The following is a 22,578-nucleotide window of genomic DNA, read 5'->3' on the forward strand; positions in this document are numbered from 1 at the left end:
CAATTGTGCCTTTCATGCTCCCCTCTCGAAAGCTCTTTCATTTCACTTTCCATATCCATCTCTCCCTGTAAAAAGATGTTCTTTTCCCCTAACAATATTGTAGAAATGTGATTTGGCACCCAGCCTGGTCTGTAACCGTTCCTTAGTAGGCAAGCACAAAGCAATCCTGGCAGAGGTCTGGGTTAACACGTGCCTACCTCTCCACTGGGGTTTGAAGTGTACTTTCTGGGAAAATTGCTAGCGATTATATTAAAAATGAATGTACCTATTCTGACACAGTAAAAGGTATGTAATGATTCAAATTGTGATGTCTTTTTGTTGGCTGCTTCGCAGTAATTTAAAAACGTGGAGACTTTCATTTCGGGTCATTTTTCTTCGAGGCATTTTATAGAGAACAAAAGGAAATGATTGAAAACATAAAAATCAAAGCAAAGTTCTTCCAAAAAATAAACGCAGAGGTCTTAAAATAAAATCAGTTTGTTCTAAACACTGGATATTTCTGTTCTGATTGTAAACGTTGTGTTTTGCAGGCACCTCGACCTCCAAAACAGCCAAGTATTCAAGATTTCCAGTTTTTTCCACCACGTCTATTTGAACTACTGGAGAAAGAAATCCTTTCTTATAGAAAAAGTATAGGCTACAAGGTATTATAGCGCAATTGATTGTCAGGAGTGGTGCTTGGCCGGAAATCTATTGAATTGCAAGTGACTGTTTACTGACATTATGAAATCATTTACAGCGTAACTGGAGGAGCTGTGTTGTGCTGAGGTACATGCAACGTTAGCAAGATCACGCAGAGTCAGTCTTTTCCCTTTGAAACTCCAGCATTCTCTATTTTTATTTTGAGATTTGCAGTGCCCGCAGCATTTTGCTTGTATTGTATAAAAGTATATCGACATTGCAGGTTGGGCATCTCTTATCCGAACACCGAAAAATTCCAAAATCCCGGGCGATACGCAGGTCCCAGCACACGCCGCCGCACATGTGCAGTTCCCAATGCGCATCAGATGCACATTTATATTCCGAAAAGTTCCGAAATCTGATGTACACACAGCCCTAAGCATTCCAGATAACGGACGCTCAACCTGCATAAGAATGTTTGTGGGTTGGAAAATGGCATTTGGGCCAACAATATCCCTTGCATAGTAACACTCGCATCAGCACAACAGCTCTAGAAAATGCACCAGCTGTGCTGAATCCAGAAAAATGTGCGTTTTCCTGAAATCTGGAGGATGCCTGTTTTGTGAGGGGCTGGAAAGTTTCCATTGGTAGATAAGCCAATTAGATATTTTCCTTGCTTTCCCCAGGACACTGCTTTAAGTGTATAAGAGTACATGTCAGTGACTTACAGCTCATTTGCGAATGGTTCCAGGTTCCCAGGAATCCTGACTTACACAATGCTGCACAGGTACAAAAGGAAGAGCAGCGGAAGATTGATGATGCACTGCCTCTGAATCAGAAGGAAGTTGAAGAAAAAGAGAAGCTTCTGACACAGGTGTATATCCAAACCTACTCCTACAAAAGAACATGTTTTTAAAAATGTGAAAACGCTGAGTTCTATATCTTTTCTTTCAATGCTAACACTAGAATATCTGAAAATGTGGATGTCTGGACTGTTTTATGCAATGATGTTACCATAATTGCAGAATGGTGTTTGTCACTCAATCAAGAGTTTTTTTTTTATTCAAAGGTTTAACATTTTAACATTTTACAAAACAAAATCATTACGCCCCCAAATACAATAAACCCTGCACCAACTCCCATCCCCCCCCCAACAGCTATATCCTCTCTGAAATGCAAAATAAACAAACCCATCTCTTGTGGAACCCCTCTCTTGCTCCCCATTAGATACCCCAGCCACGCCGAGGCACAGGGTGGAGAAGCTGACCTCTACGCACACAGAACCCGCCTGCGAGCGATCCACGAGCGAAGGCTAAAACATCTGCCCCAGCTCCCGGCGGCAGGTCCGGCACACCGAATATGGCCCGAGGGGACCCGTCTCCAAATCCACATGCAGGATCGCCGACATGGTGCCGTAAAACAATCTCCAAAACTTCTCTAACTTCGGGCAGGACCAGAACATGTGCACATGATGAGCCAGGCCCCTCCCACAAGTATCCCCTACTCCCTCAAACAGCCGGCTCATCCTTGACTTTGTCAAATGCACCCTGTGCACTACCTTCAACTGTATCAACCCCAGCCTTGCGCACAAGGTTGAGGCATTCACCCTCTGCAGCACCTCGTAGCACTGTCCCTCCTCCAGCTCCATCCCCAACTCTTCTTCCCACTTGGCCATAACCCCCTCCAAAGACAGTTTATCCTCCCCTCCAACCCCATTATCGACAGCACCTCCTCCAACAACGAGGAAGCAAAGGTCAAAAAGTCCCGCACCTGCATATACCGAAAACCCGCCTCACTCGGAAATCCAAACTTCCCGCTCAACTCCTCCAAGCTTGCAAGCCCCCCCCCCTCCAAAAAACAATCCTTCATCTCCTTCACCCCTTTATCTTCCCATCTCTGAAACATTGCATCGATCCTCCCTGACTCAAATCCATGATTCTCCCAAATCGGCATCAGCCCGACCCCGCTTCCAACCCAATGTGCTGTCAGCCAACAGAGTTGAAGATGCAATTTACATTTGCACCTTAAACATCATTCACAAAGCACACCAGAATTAATAAGCTACCTACCAATGAACAAGTGGCACTTGGAAACTAGTCAACAAATAGCTATCAAAAAAAATAGCTACCAAAGAGATGGGGAATCAACTAAATCACACACGATCCTTTATGGACATCCTTTTTGCCACCACTTGCTTTTCCACAGATTGTTAATCCTGTACAATCAATAACTACAACTAATAACGTAACAAATGTAAAAATTTAAAGTAACAGAAATGTTTTAGTGTACCTATAACTTAATTCCTGTTGGAATTCTATGCAGTACGTTTTGACCTTTAGACCTAAAGACCTTGTTGGAATTTGAACTTGGTCGTGCGCTGAATGTCTCTATCAGTTACAATCACAGCAGCTTTATGGCTGCTTCATTTGTTGCTTTGCGAGCCTTGTCTTGGGGGTTTGCTATCTTTTAAAAAAATTGTCCACTTCTATCTGGGATCATATGTGTCGCCTGGACATTGATCGTGAGTGTTTCTTCACCGAGCTATCTGCTCGAGTGCCTATTCACGTTCATCTGATGAATCGATGAGTCATCAAGTTGCCTTTAAAATTGTAATCTACGATCATATACCAACCTCATATAATTATTACTAACAGTGTTATTACTAACTTAATAGAATTGGACACAGTCTTAAATTTACATTTTGAAAATATTTCTAGAAAGTAAACTTATATTTGTTGTGGAACAATTAGAATGCTTAAAACTCTGATATTTAACTAGAGTTGATGGAAATTATAACACTTCTTGTTTAAAATCCTTCAGTCAGAAATTACTTGCTATATTTAATGATTACCTGTTATGTTTAAAAATGTATGCATTTAAGAGTCAATTGCATTAATCAAACTGACACTCTCAAATTGTTTGCTAGGGCTTCACAACTTGGAACAAGCGGGACTTCAACCAGTTTATCAAAGCCAACGAGAAGTATGGTCGAGATGACATTGATAATATTGCCCGAGAGGTTGAGGGGAAGATGCCTGAAGAAGTCATTGAGTACTCTGGTAAACCCCTTCCCACCTTTTACAAAATAAATCCACTTCTCAGTTTTGATTGGAGAACAGCAATTATAAGTCGAGGTTTGACCAAAGAAGAATCTTTTTAAAGGTATTTTGTAATCTTGTACGGCACTGTAGCTTCCCAGCGCCAGCGTTCCAGGTACGATTCCCGGCTTGGGTCACTGTGCGGAGTCTGCACATTCTCCCCATGTCTGTGTTTCGTCTGGGTGCTCCAGTGTCCTCCCACAGATCCCGAAAAATGTGCTGTTAGGTAATTTGAACATTCTGAGTTCTCCCTCCGTGTAACCGAACAGGTGCCGGAATGTGGCAGCTAGGGGCTTTTCGCAGTAACTTCATTGCAGTGTTAATGTAAGCCTACTTGTGACAATAAAGATTATTATTCTAATTATATAGTATTGCACTTTTCCCCTCAGATTTTAAACCTTCCTCCAGTTTAAATTGAACATATTATTTTAAAGAAGATCCTTAACATTGGAATCTCAGTTACACAGCGTTATGGGGGCCTCCATTCCAATGGGTGATAGAAAGTAGATGACAATTGGAAATTACCAAATCACCCAAAAACGGATGTTTTGAACAATGGGCAGAATTCTCTCGACCCCGCCAGTGGGTTCAATGGAGGGAGGGGGGTGAATTCGGTGGGAGGAAACCCAGAAACCCTCTCCATAGGCCAGTGGAAAAACACACTGGTCCAGACACCTTTGAAACAACGTGACGTGCAGAAGTCGGGACTTGCCTGGATATTGCCGGGGGCTGCCTCTGGAGAGCGGGATGGAGGCCGCCAGCGACTGTGGACTCTGGAACACCACAGCAGTGGTTGGTGGGAAGGGGGGGGAGGGCATCTTTAGATGGATCTTCCAGCTTTGGTGTCATTGAGGAGGTTCATTTTCCAGCCTCTGTGTTTCTGGGGGTCCATCTTCTTTCTTCAGTGATGTTGGGCACTGTTTATTTGGCACCCAGACATAACAGCAGGGTACGCACATTCAGGCCCGCCCGCCACGGAATATAGTGCTAAACACCCGGTTGGATAACTAATGAGATCAGGGTGCATGATATGACATGGTTTCCCATCAGCCTCCACAGCGGGAAACATTCCCTGCCCACAGGATAGGACTTTGACCCAAAGGGGGGAATTCCACACAATGGGCGAAATTCTCCCGAAACGGCGCGATGTCCGCCGACTGGCGCCAATCAGACAGGCATCGCGCCGCCCCAAAGGTGCGGAATGCTCCGCATCTTTGGGGGCCGAGCCCCAACATTGAGGGGCTAGGCCGACGCCGGAGGAATTTCTGCCACTGCCAGCTGGCGGAAATGGCCTTTGTTGCCCCGCCAGCTGGCGCGGAAATGACATGTCGGGGCGGCGCATGCGCGGGAGCGTCAGCGGCCGCTGACAGTTTCCCGCGCATGCGCAGTGGAGGGAGTCTCTTCCGCCTCCACCATGGTGGAGACCGTGGCGGAGGCGGAAGGGAAAGAGTGCCTCACGGCACAGGCCCGCCCGCAGATCGGTGGTCCCCGATCGTGGGCCAGGCCACCGTGGGGGCACCCCCCGGGGTCAGATCGCCCCCCCCCCCCCCCCCCCCCCGGACACCGGAGCCCGCCCGCGCCGCCTTGTCCCGCCGGTAAATAGGTGCTTTAATTTACGCCGGCGGGACAGGCAATTTCTTGGCGGGACTTCGGCCCATCAGGGCCAGAGAATCGAGTGGGGGGGCCCGCCAACCGGCGCGCCGCGATTCCCGCCCCCGCCGAATCTCCGGTGCCAGAGACCTCGGCAACCGGCGGGGGCGGGACTCACGGCAGCCCCCGGCGATTCTCCGACCCGGCGGGGGGGGGGGGTCAGAGAATGACGCCCATGGTCTTCAGCTAATAGCTCCTTATTCAATCGAAATTCTGGGAGATAACCAAGAAGGTTGAAATGGGAGCAAGGAAAATGGAGGTTTTGCTGTGTGGTCGAGTATTCTTAACTGGTTGTTTCAATGCCGTGATTTATAATTGAATTGTTTATTTTAGCTGTTTTCTGGGAGCGTTGCAATGAATTGCAGGATATTGAGAAGATCATGGCCCAGATTGAGCGCGGGGAGTCCAGGATTCAACGGCGGATTAGCATAAAGAAAGCTTTGGACGCAAAGGTGATTTATCATTTCAATTCTGGATTTTGTACCAAGTGCCATGCACTATTCCCTCTAACTTACATTTCTTGTGCTCGACCTATTCATTTAAGCACATGTGCCTTTGAAACTTATTGCACAACCATATATGCGTGGTAATTTAAAGAAGCCGACTTGTGCTTCAGCCTGCGCAGAAATATCTGAGCGGCACAGCTTTGTGGGAACATTAGTTGAATGCAAGCAGTTGACAGAACGAAATAGAGAACTATTCCATAATTCACATTTAATGGCACGTATCCCTCTGTTAGAATATTGTTAAATACCAGGAGTTAAATTCATAATCTAGGTTAGCTCTTCATACTGTACTGATGGTATGCTGCATAATCAGCTGAAAATTTAAGCCTGTTATAGGGGACACAAAAGACCTCATTTGAAGAAGACCATAGCATTTTCAGTGTCCTGACCATTAACAAGCTTAAGGATTATGCTGTAAACCATTACGGAAGCAGAGAATTCAACACTGGGCGCAATCTACTGGCCATGCTGCACCCAAAAAGCAGCGCACTGCTGCGATCTCGTGAGACGTCGCGACGTGATTCCCGCCCATTGTGGGTGGGATCACGTTTTGGCAATTCTGCATATTCAAGCAAGACAGCTAGTCTCACTTTAATATGCAGTTCCCTGAGGTAACCAAGGCATTGGGATCTATCCCCTTCACTTGGAGACCTCGGGCGATGCCGTTCAGTACTGGCCTCTAGAAACGGGGACCAGACGGAACGGCATCATGGGAGTTGCCCATGGGAATGGAGGCCCTTAGGTACACGTCCTCTGGGCAGGGTGGTATCCTGGCAGTGTGAGCCTAGCAGTGCTGGCCTGGCACTGTGGTGGTGCCCATGTGGCAGGGGCACTGCCAAGGTGCTAGGCTGGCATTTTTGCACGGCAGTGATAGGGCAGGGGGTGCCCTGTGCGGGTGAGGGGGTCCCAGGCGTACCTCCTTACAGTGAGTTTTGGGTAGGGCACCAGCCCGAACTCTCCCTGCATTGAGGAGTTTTGACGAGCTCTGTGCAGGAAACAGGACTAGCTGCGGCCTCTTCCGTACGTTCCCTGCTGAGACCCCATATCTAACCTGAGTCAAGTTAAATACCATTGTGTTTCTCGGCGCTGCGACTGCTGGGAAACATGGGGCTAAACATGCTTGCTATGGGACTCTGTTCTCATTTGGTTAAATGGCGTCCCCTATCTTTTCTAAAAGTCAAACACTTTTAAAGGTGATATTTGGGGCACCCTTCACGTGTACACTCTTGTAATACGACTCTTGGTACAACTGAAAGAGAAGGCGATCTTTGTGATGTGGCACGTATTGGTATCTTGGTGTGCTGTCCTAACTTCGGCCCCTCTTCCATTTTCCATTTCAGATGGCAAGGTATAAAGCCCCTTTCCATCAGCTACGTATTCAGTATGGAACTAACAAGGGAAAGAATTACACTGAGGAGGAAGACCGCTTCCTGATCTGTATGCTGCACAAGATGGGCTTTGATAAGGAAAATGTGTACGAGGAGCTGCGGCAGTGTGTGCGCAATGCCCCACAGTTCAGATTCGACTGGTTTATCAAGTCCAGGACAGCCATGGTATGAAGATGTTAGGTTAAGATTGCAATGGTCATGTGATTTTTAAATTGATGAAACTTGATTTAAAGTTCTGCATAACACTCCCCTATGGACAAGATGTGATTTAGTTAAACGGGGGCGGGGGGGGGGGGGGGGGGGGGGGGTGCAGTGAGTCAAGTATGAAACTACCCTAGTTCAACATCGATTGTCAGTAAAAATTGGCTATCTTGCTCTGCAGGGCCACAAAATGCCTAGAATGGTAAATGATCAAATGTCACAGAAGCTCTTTCAAGAGTGCTCTTCTGAGGTTGGGTCTAATTAATGTCTGAATTGGGAAGAGAGAACCTCACTCTGCATTTAATCCTCCATTTTTCGAAACAAATCTGTGAAGAATTTTAGGATGTTTTTCTGTGTCAAAGATGCTATACAATGTGTTGGTAGGTATCCCGGAAGTGTTTGACAGTGGGTCTTCCAGATTGAAACTCCCCATTATCTGGCATCCCTCCAAAAGTCTTGTAAAGACCACATTATCTTAGTTCAACCCTAAATGTCGAGATGGTGGTTGCTTTGGGGGAGAATTATAAATTGCTGTGACAAAGGGTTATCCAGACGCGAAACGTTAGTTCCCTTCGCTCATCACAGACGCTGTCAGACCTGTTGAGATTGTCCGTATTTTCTGTTTTTGTATTCCAAATTATGTAATTCGTATAATCAAATATGACAGTTGCATTCATATTCATGATCTGTATACGAGTGAGTGAGGTACAAAGCCCACTTTAATGGCTCTTAAATTGGTAGTCACAGCTCCGGAACAATTGCGTGTGTTTCTAAAGTTCCTTTAACATGGAAAGATATTCCAAGAATGGTGGCTTTGAGTTGCTTAAAGTAGAATCATAGAATTTACAGTGCAGAAGGAGGAAATTCAGCCCATCGAGTCTGCACTGGCCCTTGGGAACATCACCCTACTTAAGCCCACACCTCCACCCTATCCCAGTAACCCCACCTAACCTTTTGGACACTGAGGAGAATTTAGCATGTCCAATTCACTTAACCTGTACATCTTTGGACTGTAATTTTAAACATGACTGTAATCTTCAGAGAAATCTTTTTGCGTGTGATCTATTGTAATAAATTTGTTTTGAAACGCAGCAGGTTCCCAATAGTTCCAAATAAATTTAAGGTGTAACACATTTGTATTTTCCAAAAGGATAGCTTTAATTTGGCTATTAACAGTTTTTGAGCAAGGCACGTAAAGCTGCTCATTAAGAATAAAAAACAGCACAGGAACAGGCCCTTCGGCCCTCCAAGCCTGTACCGGTCATGATACCAACCATTGCCAAAACCCTCAGCACGTTCTTGTGCCGTATCCCTCTATACCCATCCTATCCATGTGTTTGTCAAGATGCCTTTTGAACGCCGTTAATGTATCTGCTTCCACAACCTCCCTTGGCAATGCATTCCAGGCACTCGCCACCCTCTGTGTAAAAAGCCCTGCCTCGCACATCTCCTCTAAACTTTGCCCCTCGGACCTTAAACCTGTGCTCCCTGATGACTGACCCCTTCACCCTGGGAAAAAGTGCCTGCCCATCAACTCTACCATGCCCCTCATACTCTTGCAGACCTCTATCAGGTCACCCCGCAACCTCCGTCTTTCTAATGAAAACAGTCCGAGTCTATTCAGCCTCTCCACAAGCTAACACCCTCCAGACCAGGCAACATCCTGGTAAACCTCCTCTGCACCCTCTCCAAAGCCTCCACATCCTTCTGGTAGTATGGCGATCAGAATTAGAGTCATAGAATTTACAGCGCAGAAGGAGGCCATTCAGCCCATCGAGTCTGCACCGGCCCTTGGAAAGAGCACCCTACTTAAGCCCCATGCTTCCACCCTATCCCCATTTATCCCTGTAACTCAGTAACCCCACCAAACCTTTTTGGGCACGAAGGGCAATTTATCATGGCCAATCCACCTAACCTGCACAACTTTGGACTGTGGGAGGAAACCGGAGGAAACCCACGCACACAAGGGGAGAACATGCAGACTCCACACAGACAGTGACCCAAGCCGGGAATCAAACCTAGGACCCTGGAGCTGTGAAGCCACTGTGCTAACCACTATGCTGCCGTGCTGCCCGAATTGTGCTCAGTATTGCAGCCTTATCAAGGTTCTATACAACTGCAGCATGACTTGCCAGTTTTTATACCCGATGCCCCGTCCAATGAAGGCGAGCATTCCGTATGCTTTCTTGACTACCTTGTCCACTTGTGATGCCACTTTCAAAGATTTATAGACCTGCACGCCCAGATCTCTCTGACTTTCTATATTACCAAGTGTTTTACCATTTACGGTATATTTCCCCTCTATGTTAGACCTACCAAAATGCATTACCTCACGTTTGTACGGATTAAACTCCATTTGCCATTTCTCTGCCCAAGTCTCCAATCTATCTATGTCCTGCTGTATCTTCTGACAATCCTCAACACTAATCTGCCACTCCACCAACCTTGGTGTCATCCGCGAACTTACTAATCAGATCGGCTACATTTTCCTCCAAGTCGTTTATGTACAATACAAACAACAGATGCCCAAGCACAGATCCTTGTGGAACCTTCCACTAATCATAACCTTCCATTCAGAAAAACACCCTTCTACTGCTACCCTTTGCCTTATGTGACCGAGCCAGTTCTGTATCCATCTTACCACCTCACCTCTTATCCCATGTGACTTCACCTTTTGTGTACCAGTTTGCCATGAGGCACCTTGTCAAAGGCTTTACTGAAGTCCATGTAAACAACATCCACCGCCCTCCCCATATCAATCATTTTTGTTACCTCCTCAAAAAACTCGGATCAAGTTAGTGAGGCACGACCTCCCCTTCACAAAACCATGCTGTCTATCGCTTATGAGTGCATTTGTTTCCAAATGGGTGTAAATCCTGTCCCTTCGAACTCCCTCCAATAATTTATTTACTACCGACGTGAGGCTCACTGGCCTGTAGTTTCCAGGGTTATCCCTGCTACCTTCCTTAAACTGCGGTACCACATTAGCTATTCTCCAGTCCTCTGGGATGTCACCAGTAGCCAATGAGGATACAAAGATGTCAGTCAAGGCCCCAACAATTTTCTCCCTTGCTTCCCTCCATATTCTGGGATAAATCCCATCTGGCTCAGGAGACTTGTCTCCCTTAGTATCTTTTAAAAGACCCAATACCTCCTCCTTTTCGATGTTAACATGATCCAGACTGTCCACACACCCTACCCAAGAATCTTCGTCCATAAAATCCCTTTCTTTAGTGAAACTGATGCAAAGTACTCATTTAGTACCTTGCCCATTTCCTCTGGCTCAACACATAGATTCCTTCCCACTGTCCTTAAGTGGTCCAATCCTTTTCCTGGCCACCGTCTTGCTTTTTAAATACGAATAAAAAGCTTTAGTTAAACCCATTAAGCAAATGGAAAAGGCATTTATCTCGTAACTGCTTCTGGGATTTTATAATAAATGGTTGTCATGTTTATCAGTCCCTGTTGCACAATGTAGTTCGAAACATAGAAAGTTTATAGCACTGAAGGAAGCTGACCTCAGGGGCGAAATTCTCCCCCAACGGCGCGATGTCCGCCGACTGGCGCCCAAAACGGCACCAATCAGACGGGCATCGCGCCGCCCCAAAGGTGAGGAATGCTCCGCATCTTTGGGGGCCGAGCCCCAACATTGAGGGGCTAGGCCAACGCCGGAGGGATTTCCGCCCCGCCAGCTGGCGGAAATGACGTTTGTTGCCCCGCCAGCTGGCGCGGAAATGACATTCGGGGCGGCGCATGCGCGGGAGCATCAGCGGCCGCTGACAGTTTCCCGCGCATGCGCAGTGAGGAGAGTCACTTCCGCCTCCGCCATGGTGGAGGCCGTGGCGGAGGCGGAAGGGAAAGAGTGCCCCCACGGCACAGGCCCGCCCGCGGATCGGTGGGCCTCGATCGCGGGCCAGGCCACCGTGGGGGCACCCCCTGGGGTCAGATCGCCCCCCCCGCCCCAGGACCCCGGAGCCCGCCCACGCCGCCTGGTCCCGCCGGTAAATACCAACTTTAATTTACGCCGGCGGGACAGGCAATTTCTGGGCAGGACTTCGGCCCATCCGGGCCGGAGAATTGAGCGGGGGGTCCCGCCAACCGGCACGGCCCGATTCCCGCCCCTGCCCAATCTCCGGTACCGGAGACTTCGGCGGACGGCGGGGGCGGGATTCACGCCCCTTATTTGGAGACTGATCCCTTGTTCTCGAAAATTCCACGCAGCATCTTCCCTATCAAACGCTTTAAGAATGTTATAGGTTTCAAGTGAGGTTTGTCCAGGGTTTGGGTACTGACATAATTTTGTTCCTTCATATCGTTTTTCATATCAGGAACTCCAGAGGCGCTGCAACACATTGATATCATTGATAGAGAAAGAAAACTCGGAACTTGAAGAAAAAGAACGCGCCGAGAAGAAACGGCGAGGCCCTAAAGCTGGAACGGTATTTGAAATTTTATTCTATGAGCGAAACTGGAAAAAGAGGCGTGGGTAGTTTAGGCAAGAAGCTCTAATTTTAACCCAAGATGCCTACTATGCGGGGAAACCGCTAGAAGAGGGAGCACTATACTTGCTAAAACACATATCCTACCTGCGTGATTGAACAGCTCTGCAACCTAGTGTTGAATCAGCCTACATGATTGAAGAAATTCTTCTGGAGCAGAATTGATGGGCCGAGTGGCCTAATTGTGTTCCTCCATCTTATGGTGTGTGCTCCGCATGGAGTCACTTTGGAGAATCTCAACTGGTTTCTAGTTGCCGCAATACAAATCCTGACATGGATACCCACCTTTCCAATCTCAGCGAGGTCACAAAGATTACTAGTATTGGAAATGAGAAACTATCCTTCTGCAGTAAGGGGTATTTTTCTGAGGTCTAGCACATTTGGAGCATTAGAATAATGGAATTTTACAGCACACAAAGTTGCCACTCAGCTATCATAGTCTGGCCAGCTCTCTGTAAAAACCTTCTACTTGCTATCAAATCTTTTTCGATTGTTCCTGCTTCCACACTATTTCTGGTGAGGCATCCTAGCTGTGCCCTGCATGAGGAAAAAAAAATGGTTCTTGTGCTAATAATCTTAAATCTGTACCCTCTAGTTGGAAAGGCAATGACTGATGAGGTTATCCTTTACTAATTTAGCTTATCAAACCACCTCGTAATTTTCAGCACATTTATCAGATCTCCTCATAGCCTTCTCAGAGCCTCAGGGCAAGCGTTTCCGTTTCTGAAACGCACCGACAGACTGAAATGTGAGTCAGACACTTGCGCTGTGTGGGGAAACAGTCACTCATTGTGATTTTCCCCAGGACAACCAATTAATAACGGGAGGGAAGGCTCACTATCCAGTAAAGGGTGCTGGGCAGTCTGTTAAAGCTGGGGGGGGGGGGGGGGGGGGCAATCAGAAGTCTTTCTGCTTGAAAACAGCAGCAGGCTGTAATGGAAGGTAAGTAAGGGAATGTACATAAGTAATGGAAAGTAAGCCCTCTCTCCAACTATTTTTAAATTAGAAAATGGGTTTTACAGCCAGACCACCAGCGTGAGCCAGTGAAATCCCTGTTGGGTGGCTGGGGTCTGCCACTGGAAGGCCTCCAGGTCCCAAAGCTGAGGGATCCAGTGAGCTGACTAGATAGTATGCCTAGATGATCTCCTTTCATTGGCCTTAACTGGCCCTTAACGAAAAGTGTCAGCTGCCCATGACGTGCTGGCAGCTAGCTCTGCCATCTCCCATCATGCCAACACCAGAAGGGCCTGGGGGCAGGATGGAGCCAGGGAACCAACCTACAGGCCAACAGGGCTATTTTTAACTCCTGTTCATCCTGGTGAGACTTAAATTAAGCCCCCTCTTTCTGTAACTAAATCCTGTCATCTATAGCATCAGCAGAGTTAATCTCTTCTGTATCTTATCCATGGCTTTGTGACACCTTTCTTTTGGCAGGCCTCTTCAGTTTCCTTGCCCGTGATGGAAGGTGTACATTCTGAACACTTGCGCCCAGAAATGGCAGTTAGGGTCCTAATTACATTGTAGGACTCCGATTTCCAAGCTGAAAAGGGACCTGTCATCTGAAACATGCAGGTGGTAGGCCCCTTTTAAATGGAGTCGCTGAATCTTTGATGATCGCAGTGTTGGCATATGTAAAGTCATCCACTCTGGGCATAAAAAAGACAGAACAGGGTCCTTTAAAAATGGCGAACAGCTTGAAATACATGAGATTGAAAGAGATTTGGAGGTCCAGGTACATGGATCGTTAAAATGCTATGAACAGGTACAGAAAGGAATCAAGAAGATTAATGGAATACTGGCCTTTATATCTAGAAGGATAAAAGTTATGCTTCAGTAATACAAAGATCTGGCTAAACCACACTTGGAGTTCTGGGTGTGGTTCTGTACACCAATCTTGAAGGGAGATCAGCATAGATTTACTGGTCTCCAAGGGTTAAGCTGTGAGGAGAGATTACACAAACAACGGGTGTATTTCCTGAAATTTAGAAAATTAAGCAGCAACTTGATTAAAGTTTTTAATCTATTAAGAGAAACCGATAGGGTAGATTGGTATGAACTACTTCGGCCAGGGCATACGGTGTAAAAGATCGAGCCAGACTTTTCATGAGTGAAATTTGGAAACACTTCTTCATACAAAGGGAGGCAAAAGTTTGAAACCTTCCACCGAAGCGGTAATTGATGCTCGATCAGTTAATTTTAAATCTGAGATTGGTAGATTGTTGTTAGCCAAATGGATTATGGGATGTGGGATAAAGGTGTTTATATATAGTTAGGCGACAGGTTCGCCACAATCTCATTGAATGACGCAACAGGCTAAATGGCCTACTCATATTCCTGTGTTAGACTATCAACCTCATCATGAATTCACCATGTTAATAATGGTCTGCAAAGATAGTGAAAATTGACCTGATTGAATGCTCAAAATGGAAAATATTTCATTTGACTAACGTTCTTCATTTGAATGAACACAGAAGTTCACATCAAAGTTGGCGGTCATAGGGATATGAAAGAAGGGAAATTCATGCTGGTAATATTAAAACCAGATTTGCCATTTTGTTTCCACTGATTTCAATGTAGAAAAGCAAGGATTTCATCCTTTTACATGAATGAGCAAGCATAAATGAGTGTTTGTATTTAAAAAGTCAAAAGAAGATATTTGAAGTGGATCATTTTGAATAACGTTGCACTTTTCTGCGCAACATTTTAATTAGGTTTTCCGGGATTATAAAAAACAAATGAACCTAGAACAATAAGTACTTTTTGAACTCCTGTAGGATGGAGACAATTGTCCGGCATCTCTGTGAAGTATTTATTCTCATTGTCTGCCTCAGGAATTTGGAAAATGATTGAGGGGAACACTTCCATGAAAGACACTTCAAGAGCAGAGCTGCATAAATTACCCTCTCTCCTGCACTTTCTAATATAGATTTCATCAGAGGAACAAAATCTCTGCTTCTGGCAGTGAACATCTATTTCTACTTTTCTTTTTGTATTAACCATTTTTAGTTTGTGCACCAACATGGAAAGGCTAGTTTTGCAGCAGCAAAAGTGAGATTGTGTTGTGAAGACAAAGGGTTCCTGATGTTCGGTTGTAGCACCTTTTAATGATTGCATCTCTACCAGCATTACTTCAAGTTTCTCCACACCATCTGGTTCACTTACATCTCCCAGACGGCTTGTTAGCATTCACTCGAAGGGGAATAAGTGGGGGAGAAAATATTTGAAAATGAATGATATATTTTTGACCTTTAGGAAATTAAAGTAATAATTTGATTGAGAGCTTTTAAAATTTGTCCCCCTGCTTTATACATACCTCTTCAGAGCTGAGTCCAACCTTTACTGAAATGCTTTCCTCCATTTGGTGCCAACCTGCTGAAATTGTATCCAAGTAACTCCTCTTGGTATTGTCAGCCCAGCCACTGAATGCCTTTGGACTATATTAACAGTGAGGGCTGCACAGTCGATTGTGTCCAATACTGTCCAAACTGTATGTTGTCCTGGTCGGGATTCTTGGACAGCAGTTGGGCACAGAAACCCTGGATAGAGTGGGTTTTTCTTCTTTCCTTTCCCAGCCCAGAGTGCCAAGATCGGTTGCTGCCCCCAAAGCTCCTGATGCAGCTAAGAAATATGCAAAACTTGGAATAGTACCCGGAGGTTGTTTGACTGAATAGATCTGTGCAGCCCTCACTGTTAATATAGTCCACTGGCATTCAATGGCTGGGCTGACAATACCAAGAGGAGTTACTTGGCTACATCTGATAGTGCCATTACTCTGGAACTACTGTTTCTAATATATGCATAAAAATGGCAACAATTAATAGGGAGTTTGTCCTTCAAGCTATGACTGATGTAGTCAAGTTGTCTATTTACTCTGTTGTTGCCGTTGTGGGAGATGAAATTCTATTTCCTATGACAGCCGGGCGCAGGAGGATTAAAATGCTCTGTGAAGTTTAACGAATTAAAGCAATTATTAGATTGAAATTCCGCTGTTAACAGTCGGTCAGTCGGCATCTGAAAGAAAAAAGACAGGTTTATGTTTTGAGTAGGGACACTTTGTTAGATCAAAGGCCCTCCAACGAGCACTTTCATCTGTCTTTTCTCTTTCAGGTGCCTGTGGCTTTGTGCACTTGCAGTATTTTCTGCTTTTGTTTCAGATTGTTTTATATCTGTATCTTAATTATTTATTTACTGTTAGGCACAAAAGAGAAGGGCAGAATCCACTCCAGAAACGGCTGGACGAAAAGATTGGAAGAAAATGAAGAATTGAAGTTTCTTGCTCAGTTGAAGACTGCATCCTGGTTAACACTATAGTTTCATTTTGTATCCTTTGCTCAGTTGTATATTCATTAGAAAAATGTTCAGTTGATGCAGTATAATACATTTTATGGAATAATAAATGCCTTTGGAAGACACGTTTGCACCTGAGAATGTAGGTTTGCTTTAGTATTCTGCTATCTTTAAATCTATTCCATTCCAGTATTTTATGTCCTTCAATTGTATGTACAGTGATCTACTTGTATTTGTATGGTTTACAACTTGCATGTATTTTAATATGTTTGCTGTTTATAAAAGTGAAACCAGAGGGTCCTCTTTTATTGAGTGGGTATTGGAGCAGATTTGAGTTTAAAGTATTCAGTGAGGTATTTGTCAGGACCTCTGAGCCAGTTTACCAAAAGATTCCTTTTTTAATAAAATAACTTGTCTCTTGGATGTTTCCCGTTTAGTTTGTTTAACAGTTTCACATGTAAACTAATGAAATATTGGAGGAAAAAATTCTCAGCCTCTATAAGGTTTGTGTATTTTTTACCTTTTTAGCACACGTATGTGTTTGAGAGTTTTATTGGAGTTCAACTTTTTTGTTCAGTTTGTTTAGGCAACAGCTCCTTTCCCACCTGGCCGGTTCCTGTGCCAAAGCGAATGTACCGGTTGATTAACATTCCATGCCAGTATACATGGCCAACTGTAAGGCATCAGTACTTCTGGGTTCATATAAGCCTCTTCTGCCCATGGCTGTGATCCACTCTGGTCTCCGAAACTGCTGTTAGTGTCCGTATCAGTACCGCCTACAGCACCTTTAGAAGCACTTCTGCTAGCCATAGCTCTGTGCAAATCTATGTTGGTGTTGAGACCAAATGAGAAATAGTAATGTTGGCTACAAAGTTCCTCATCCAACATTCTCTGCAATTGTAAGAGAATGGTGCTGACCAAGTCATTTCCCTGAACACAAAGTTTCTGCGTCACAATATTGTTTTGCTCTTGACTACATATGTATTTATCTTGAATGAACTGGCTCTCAAGTGATAGGCCAGTTACCTGGGCACTATTGTAAGGATTTGATTCTAAACTTGGTACATTTGTTGCAGTTGTAGCTTGAGGGGAGGTGGTGGCATAGTGCTATTGTTACTGGACTAGTAACCAGAGACCCAGAGTAATGCTCTGGGGACCCAGGTTCAAATCCCGCCCCTGCAGATGGTGAAATTTGAATTCAATAAAAATCTGGAATTAAATGTCTAATGGTGACCATGAAACCCACCTTGTTGTAAAAACTCATCTGGTTCACTAATAGGGCAGCATGGTAGCACAAGTGGATAGCACTGTGGCTTCACAGCGCCAGGGTTGATTCCCCACTGGGGCACTGTCTGCAGAAGCTGCATGTTCTCCCCGTGTCTGCGTGGGTTTCCTCCAACAGGCCAAAGATGTGCAAGTTAGGTGGATTGGCCATGATAAATTGCCCTTCGTGACCAAAAAGGTTAGGAGGGGTTATTGGGTTACGGGGAAGTGAGGGCTTGGGTGGGTCGGTGCAGACTCGATGGGCTGAATGGCCTCCTTCTGCACTGGATGTTCTATGTTCTAATGTCCTTTAGAGAAGGAAATCTTTATCCTTACCTGGTCTGGCCTACATATGACTCCAGAATCACAGCAACTCTTAATTGTCCCCTCAATTAAGGGATGGGCAATAAATTAGGGATGGGCAATAAATGCTGGCACAGCCTGCGATGTCCGAATAAAGAAAAAAACAAAAACAAATTAGGAGCAGAAGTTGGAACTTCAGCCCTTCCAGCCTGCTCTGCCATTCAATCAGATCATGCCAGATGATCTCTTCCTGGTCTCAAATCCCCACCTGTTGCCCATATTCCTTTAACCCGTTTTTAAAAATCAAAGATATATCATCTCTTTCTTGAAACAATTTAATTACTCCAATTCCACCGCACTATGGGGCAGCGAGTTCCACAAATTTACACCCTCTGTGAGAAGTAGTTCCTCCTCATCTCAGTTCTAAATCTACCGTCGCTCAAACTATATCAGTGACCTCTCATTCTAGATTTCCCCACAAGGGGGAACATTTGGTCTACGTTTACTTTATCAATCCCATTTAGTTTCGATCAGATCCCCTCTCAGCCTTCTAAATTCCAGCGAGTATAAGCCCTAACTGTTTAATCTCTCCTCATACATCATCCCTGGAATCAGTCTGGTGAACCTCCTCTGTACTGCCTCCAATGCCACCAGATCTTTCCTCAAATAAGGAGACCAAACTGGACACAATACTCCAGATGTGGTCTCACCAACACCCTATACAATTGCAACAATGCTTCTCCACTTTTATACTCTTCCTTTTGCAATAAACATTAGATCACATTTGCCTTTTTACCAGCAATTGTGAGAAAAGTTTCAAGAAGAGGGAAAACCGGAGGCAAGAAAGAGGGGAAACTGAAAGTGTGGGGAGTAATTTTCAAAGGATGTGGGGGGGAAGAGAACAAATGTTGGTTCCACATGTAAATGGTACTAACTCATTGAGATTGTGCTGATCATCAGTAGCAAAACTGGTAACACCGAATCTCATAACCAACTGAATACAATAATGCATAATAGCTTCTGCCTGGAAATCTAGTTCAAAACACTTACAGACAGCATGTTGTTGATGCTGCACTAACATGTCCCAGGTGCAAACTTTGAGAAATGCTTTTCGGAGTTGGCAAAGTTATACGTGGATAAAGGTAATCGTGAGGTTTATTTTGAGACATGTATTATACAGAGGGTGCCAGCTGCTGCCATGCATTCTGATGCCTCCATTTGTTCAGTCTCAGCCCTTGGTAGCTATATTTATTCATCCTTCCTATGGGTCAGTGAAGTCATGAGTTTTCCATTGTAATGCTGATGGTAACCTATGTACAATGAATGAGTCACTGTCAGAATTACATTCAGACCTGATTGGGCAATACAGACATGAAGTGGGTCTGCTACGATTCTCCACCTTCAGCTTCCAACATAGATTGCTTCAGAACAATAAGGCCTGGGAAATGTGCCCTGATTCCTCCCTGTAGTCCTACTGCCCAGCAAAGATTATTATAAAATTTAGCTACCCCCTGCACACACACACACATACACTGCGTACGGAATCTGAAACCTTCCTAAATGCATAACTTACTGGTGAGCCATTAAGGAAACTCCTTTGTCTCTCATGATCATGTTTCAATATAATATTTTGGACAGGTAATGACAGTATCAACAGTCGTTGCATATTTAGAATGATGGGTTGAATATTTGCCACCATTCTGGGCAGAATTTGCTGGCATAGATAGTGCAACAATTGATGCTGCATTTTCCACTATTCATCTAAATGTAAATCTCTTCAACAAAAAAATGACAGTAGTAGCCAGTACTGTAATGCAATTCAGAGCATCCGATTAAGTTTGCAATCCTTCGAATTTTCAATTAAGTGTCAATCAGTGTGTGTGACTGGCTACCTGATATGATTTTGAAATAATTTACACAGCAAACTTAAAAATTGTCTGAAAATTAACAGAATAGTAAGTTTGTCCAAAAAAAAATATCAAACATCAATAAACATTTCAATTGTAAATTCGAGTGGGAGCCTGACATTCATAGTAATCTACAGGCCTGTGATGTACGATGAATCGTCTCCCATTATATAGCAGCTGTCTGGAAGGCAAATTGTAATGTTCACGTTTCAAGCAATGAAACCGGTAAAAATTGAACATTCAATGGCATATTAAAGATGCAGTCTATGGGTACAAAAGATATCAAAACCAATAAAAAGTATTTTTAAAACTTGTGATTAAATGTTGTCTCAACTCAGAACTTGGCAATTCCAACCTGCTTTTTGCACTGATGAACATATCTCAAAATTGAAAGAAAACAACGAAACAAACACCTATTCATATAATACAAAAACAGAAAATTTTGGATAAACTCAGCAGGTCTGGCAGTATCTAGAGAGAGAAACAGAGTTAACATTCCAGATCTGCAGAACTGAAGCGAGGTAGACCTATGCAGATCTATATTGTTCGAAAGTAGGTGGGGCAGAATGGAAGAACAGGGATTGGTTGGGGCAAAGGAGATATGGGCAAGGGGTTGTTAATGCTGACATTAAGGGAAGAGTGCTGATGGTAGGATAAAGTGAGAGCAGAATATGTTAAATCGGAGCAATTGAGCAGCCAGGGACAGTTGGCCATGTGGAGGAGGGGGTAAGGTTGTGTTGGAGCAGGCCAGGATGCTGAAAAGCAACTGACCACCAACTACAAGACAGTGGGGGGGGGGGTCAATGGGCAGAATTTTCTGGGAAAATTACAAAGTGTCATTTTGGGCGAGAAAATCAATGCAATTCCTGTGAGCACCAGCGGTGCGATCCAGATCGCAATTTTCAGGCAATTTGAATTTATTTTTCCTCCACGTGAAACCGTGCCTGAGGCGTGAAGTGTCTGATGCACCTGCCTCAGGGGTTATCTGAGCTAATCGATGAAGGGGATGTTGCATCTAAACGGCTCCACAGCACATGCTCTTATTTAAGCCAGGAGGATGGCAGCTAGGGGACCAGCTCCTAGATTTACAGGAGGGACCTTCAGCCGTTTGCTGGTTACCGTGGAGGGGAGGCAGGCCACAATATATCTTCAGGTTGGCAGAAGGCCCTCCAGCAAGTTGACAAATCCCGCCTAGGATCATCTGTACTAGTCACCAAGAGTCTTACACCATCTTCTGTAAATTGGAAGAAATTATGGGATGAGGGGGAATGAATTGTGTGCTGTTCGTGTCGGGTGGCCTGATTATATTACAAGAACACTTGTAGCTAAACGATTTATTAACATTAACTGTGGGTGAACTATATACAAAACAACAGATGAATAATAGTATGATCATGCACAAGCAACCTCTCCCCTGCTCTCCAGTCGCTCTGTGGTCACCTGATTCTAACATTCACTTGTATGCTAGTGAGGCTTCTAGTGGTCAGTCGGTGAATTATAACGCAACCATGATATCACTACATCCCCTTTCCTTTGAATAAATTAATACATTATCATCAGTATATTTACATGTGATATGAGCCTGAGTCTCACAGTATTATTATTTTAATTTTAAAACTGGTTTAACAAATATATATATAAGAACAGCAAGCATAGTATGTACAAATAGTCCAAATCTACCAATTGAGTCGATCAGGTTTTCTCCTGACTGGTTTGTCTTCTCAAAGTTTGACCTTGCTGCTCAGAACTTGTCGATACAATGTTCTCCATAACAATCTCATGCTCAGGAACTAAACTAGCTGACACTGCAGCTGACATTGATTCTGACATAGATTTGTCATCCATCACATTGTTGTGAAAGTCTTCTCTGGTTTACAAGTGCACGTGACGATTTCCTCTTAAAACCAACCCATGCACAACAATTTATTCTTAAAACTAACCCTTCTGTCTGTACATTGTAGGAACGAGGTACTACTTCTTCAATGGCTTTTCTTGTCCAATTACCTGAATCTTCTATTCTCACAATGTCATCACAACTCAGAGGTGGTAAAGTTCTAGACACTCTATCATAGAACTGCTTTTGTTTTGCTTTAATGTTTTTCATTTCCTGCAGTACTACTGCATTCTTCCCCTTTTCCAAGTATGGAAGTGTGGTACGCAACCTTCTATTCATGAGTAACTCTGCTGGCGATCAATCATGTGACAATGATAACACTTTGTAATGTGATTTTGCAAGATATGGATCAGATTGGCTGCCATTTGCTTTCTGAAATGATTGTTTTACAATATGTACACTTTTTGTTCAGATCTTTGGGATCTATGCCTATACCAGCATCACCATTTTTTGTTTCACACATACCATGGAATTTACCCCATTGGTAGGTTCTTCTATCTTTTTGATAACTTGTGGTTTTGTATCTGATATGGGTGGTAGGGTAGAAATGAAATTGACATACAGATCTACATCTTCAGCAATTTCAACACAAATAGTTTGTATCGGTGCTTTAGATGATGCATGTTCTTTAAATTGTATCTCGTTGGTGAATGGTAGTGCGCTAAATCAATGAACACATCGCTGAATTTGCTGATAATGTTCTCAGAATCATTGGAGTGTTGATCCAATCCTTTGTAGATACTATATACCAACTAGACCTAATTCTTCACTAGACTGATCACCAGTAATAAATCCAAGCCCTCCGATACAATACAGAATGGGATGGAATAAACTGTGTTCTTCACCACCACACACCGGTCACAAGCATCATAACATTTAATGCTTGAACCATTAAAATCTCTCAGACGTATCTTGTGATTTCTTCCAATGGGGCTGAATTTTTAGCTTTTTAAAATGCTGA

General features: G+C 44.3%; 1 protein-coding gene across 2 annotated transcripts in view; it reads left to right on the top strand.

Moving 5' to 3' along the window:
* smarca1 (SNF2 related chromatin remodeling ATPase 1) overlaps positions 1 to 16,671 on the top strand; it is a 115,831-nt gene extending 99,160 nt beyond the window's left edge. For both annotated transcript variants that reach the window (XM_072505610.1, XM_072505611.1), the window contains 7 exons: positions 531 to 644; positions 1,373 to 1,495; positions 3,548 to 3,680; positions 5,703 to 5,821; positions 7,216 to 7,428; positions 11,793 to 11,903; positions 16,159 to 16,671. In XM_072505610.1, coding sequence (XP_072361711.1) covers positions 531 to 644; positions 1,373 to 1,495; positions 3,548 to 3,680; positions 5,703 to 5,821; positions 7,216 to 7,428; positions 11,793 to 11,903; positions 16,159 to 16,230 — 885 coding nt within the window. In that variant the 3' untranslated portion in view covers positions 16,231 to 16,671. The remainder of the gene's footprint in view (positions 1 to 530; positions 645 to 1,372; positions 1,496 to 3,547; positions 3,681 to 5,702; positions 5,822 to 7,215; positions 7,429 to 11,792; positions 11,904 to 16,158) is intronic.
* Positions 16,672 to 22,578: the final 5,907 nt, after the last annotated feature.

Source organism: Scyliorhinus torazame, chromosome 5 (assembly GCF_047496885.1).
Source record: "Scyliorhinus torazame isolate Kashiwa2021f chromosome 5, sScyTor2.1, whole genome shotgun sequence".
Taxonomy (NCBI): domain Eukaryota; kingdom Metazoa; phylum Chordata; class Chondrichthyes; order Carcharhiniformes; family Scyliorhinidae; genus Scyliorhinus; species Scyliorhinus torazame.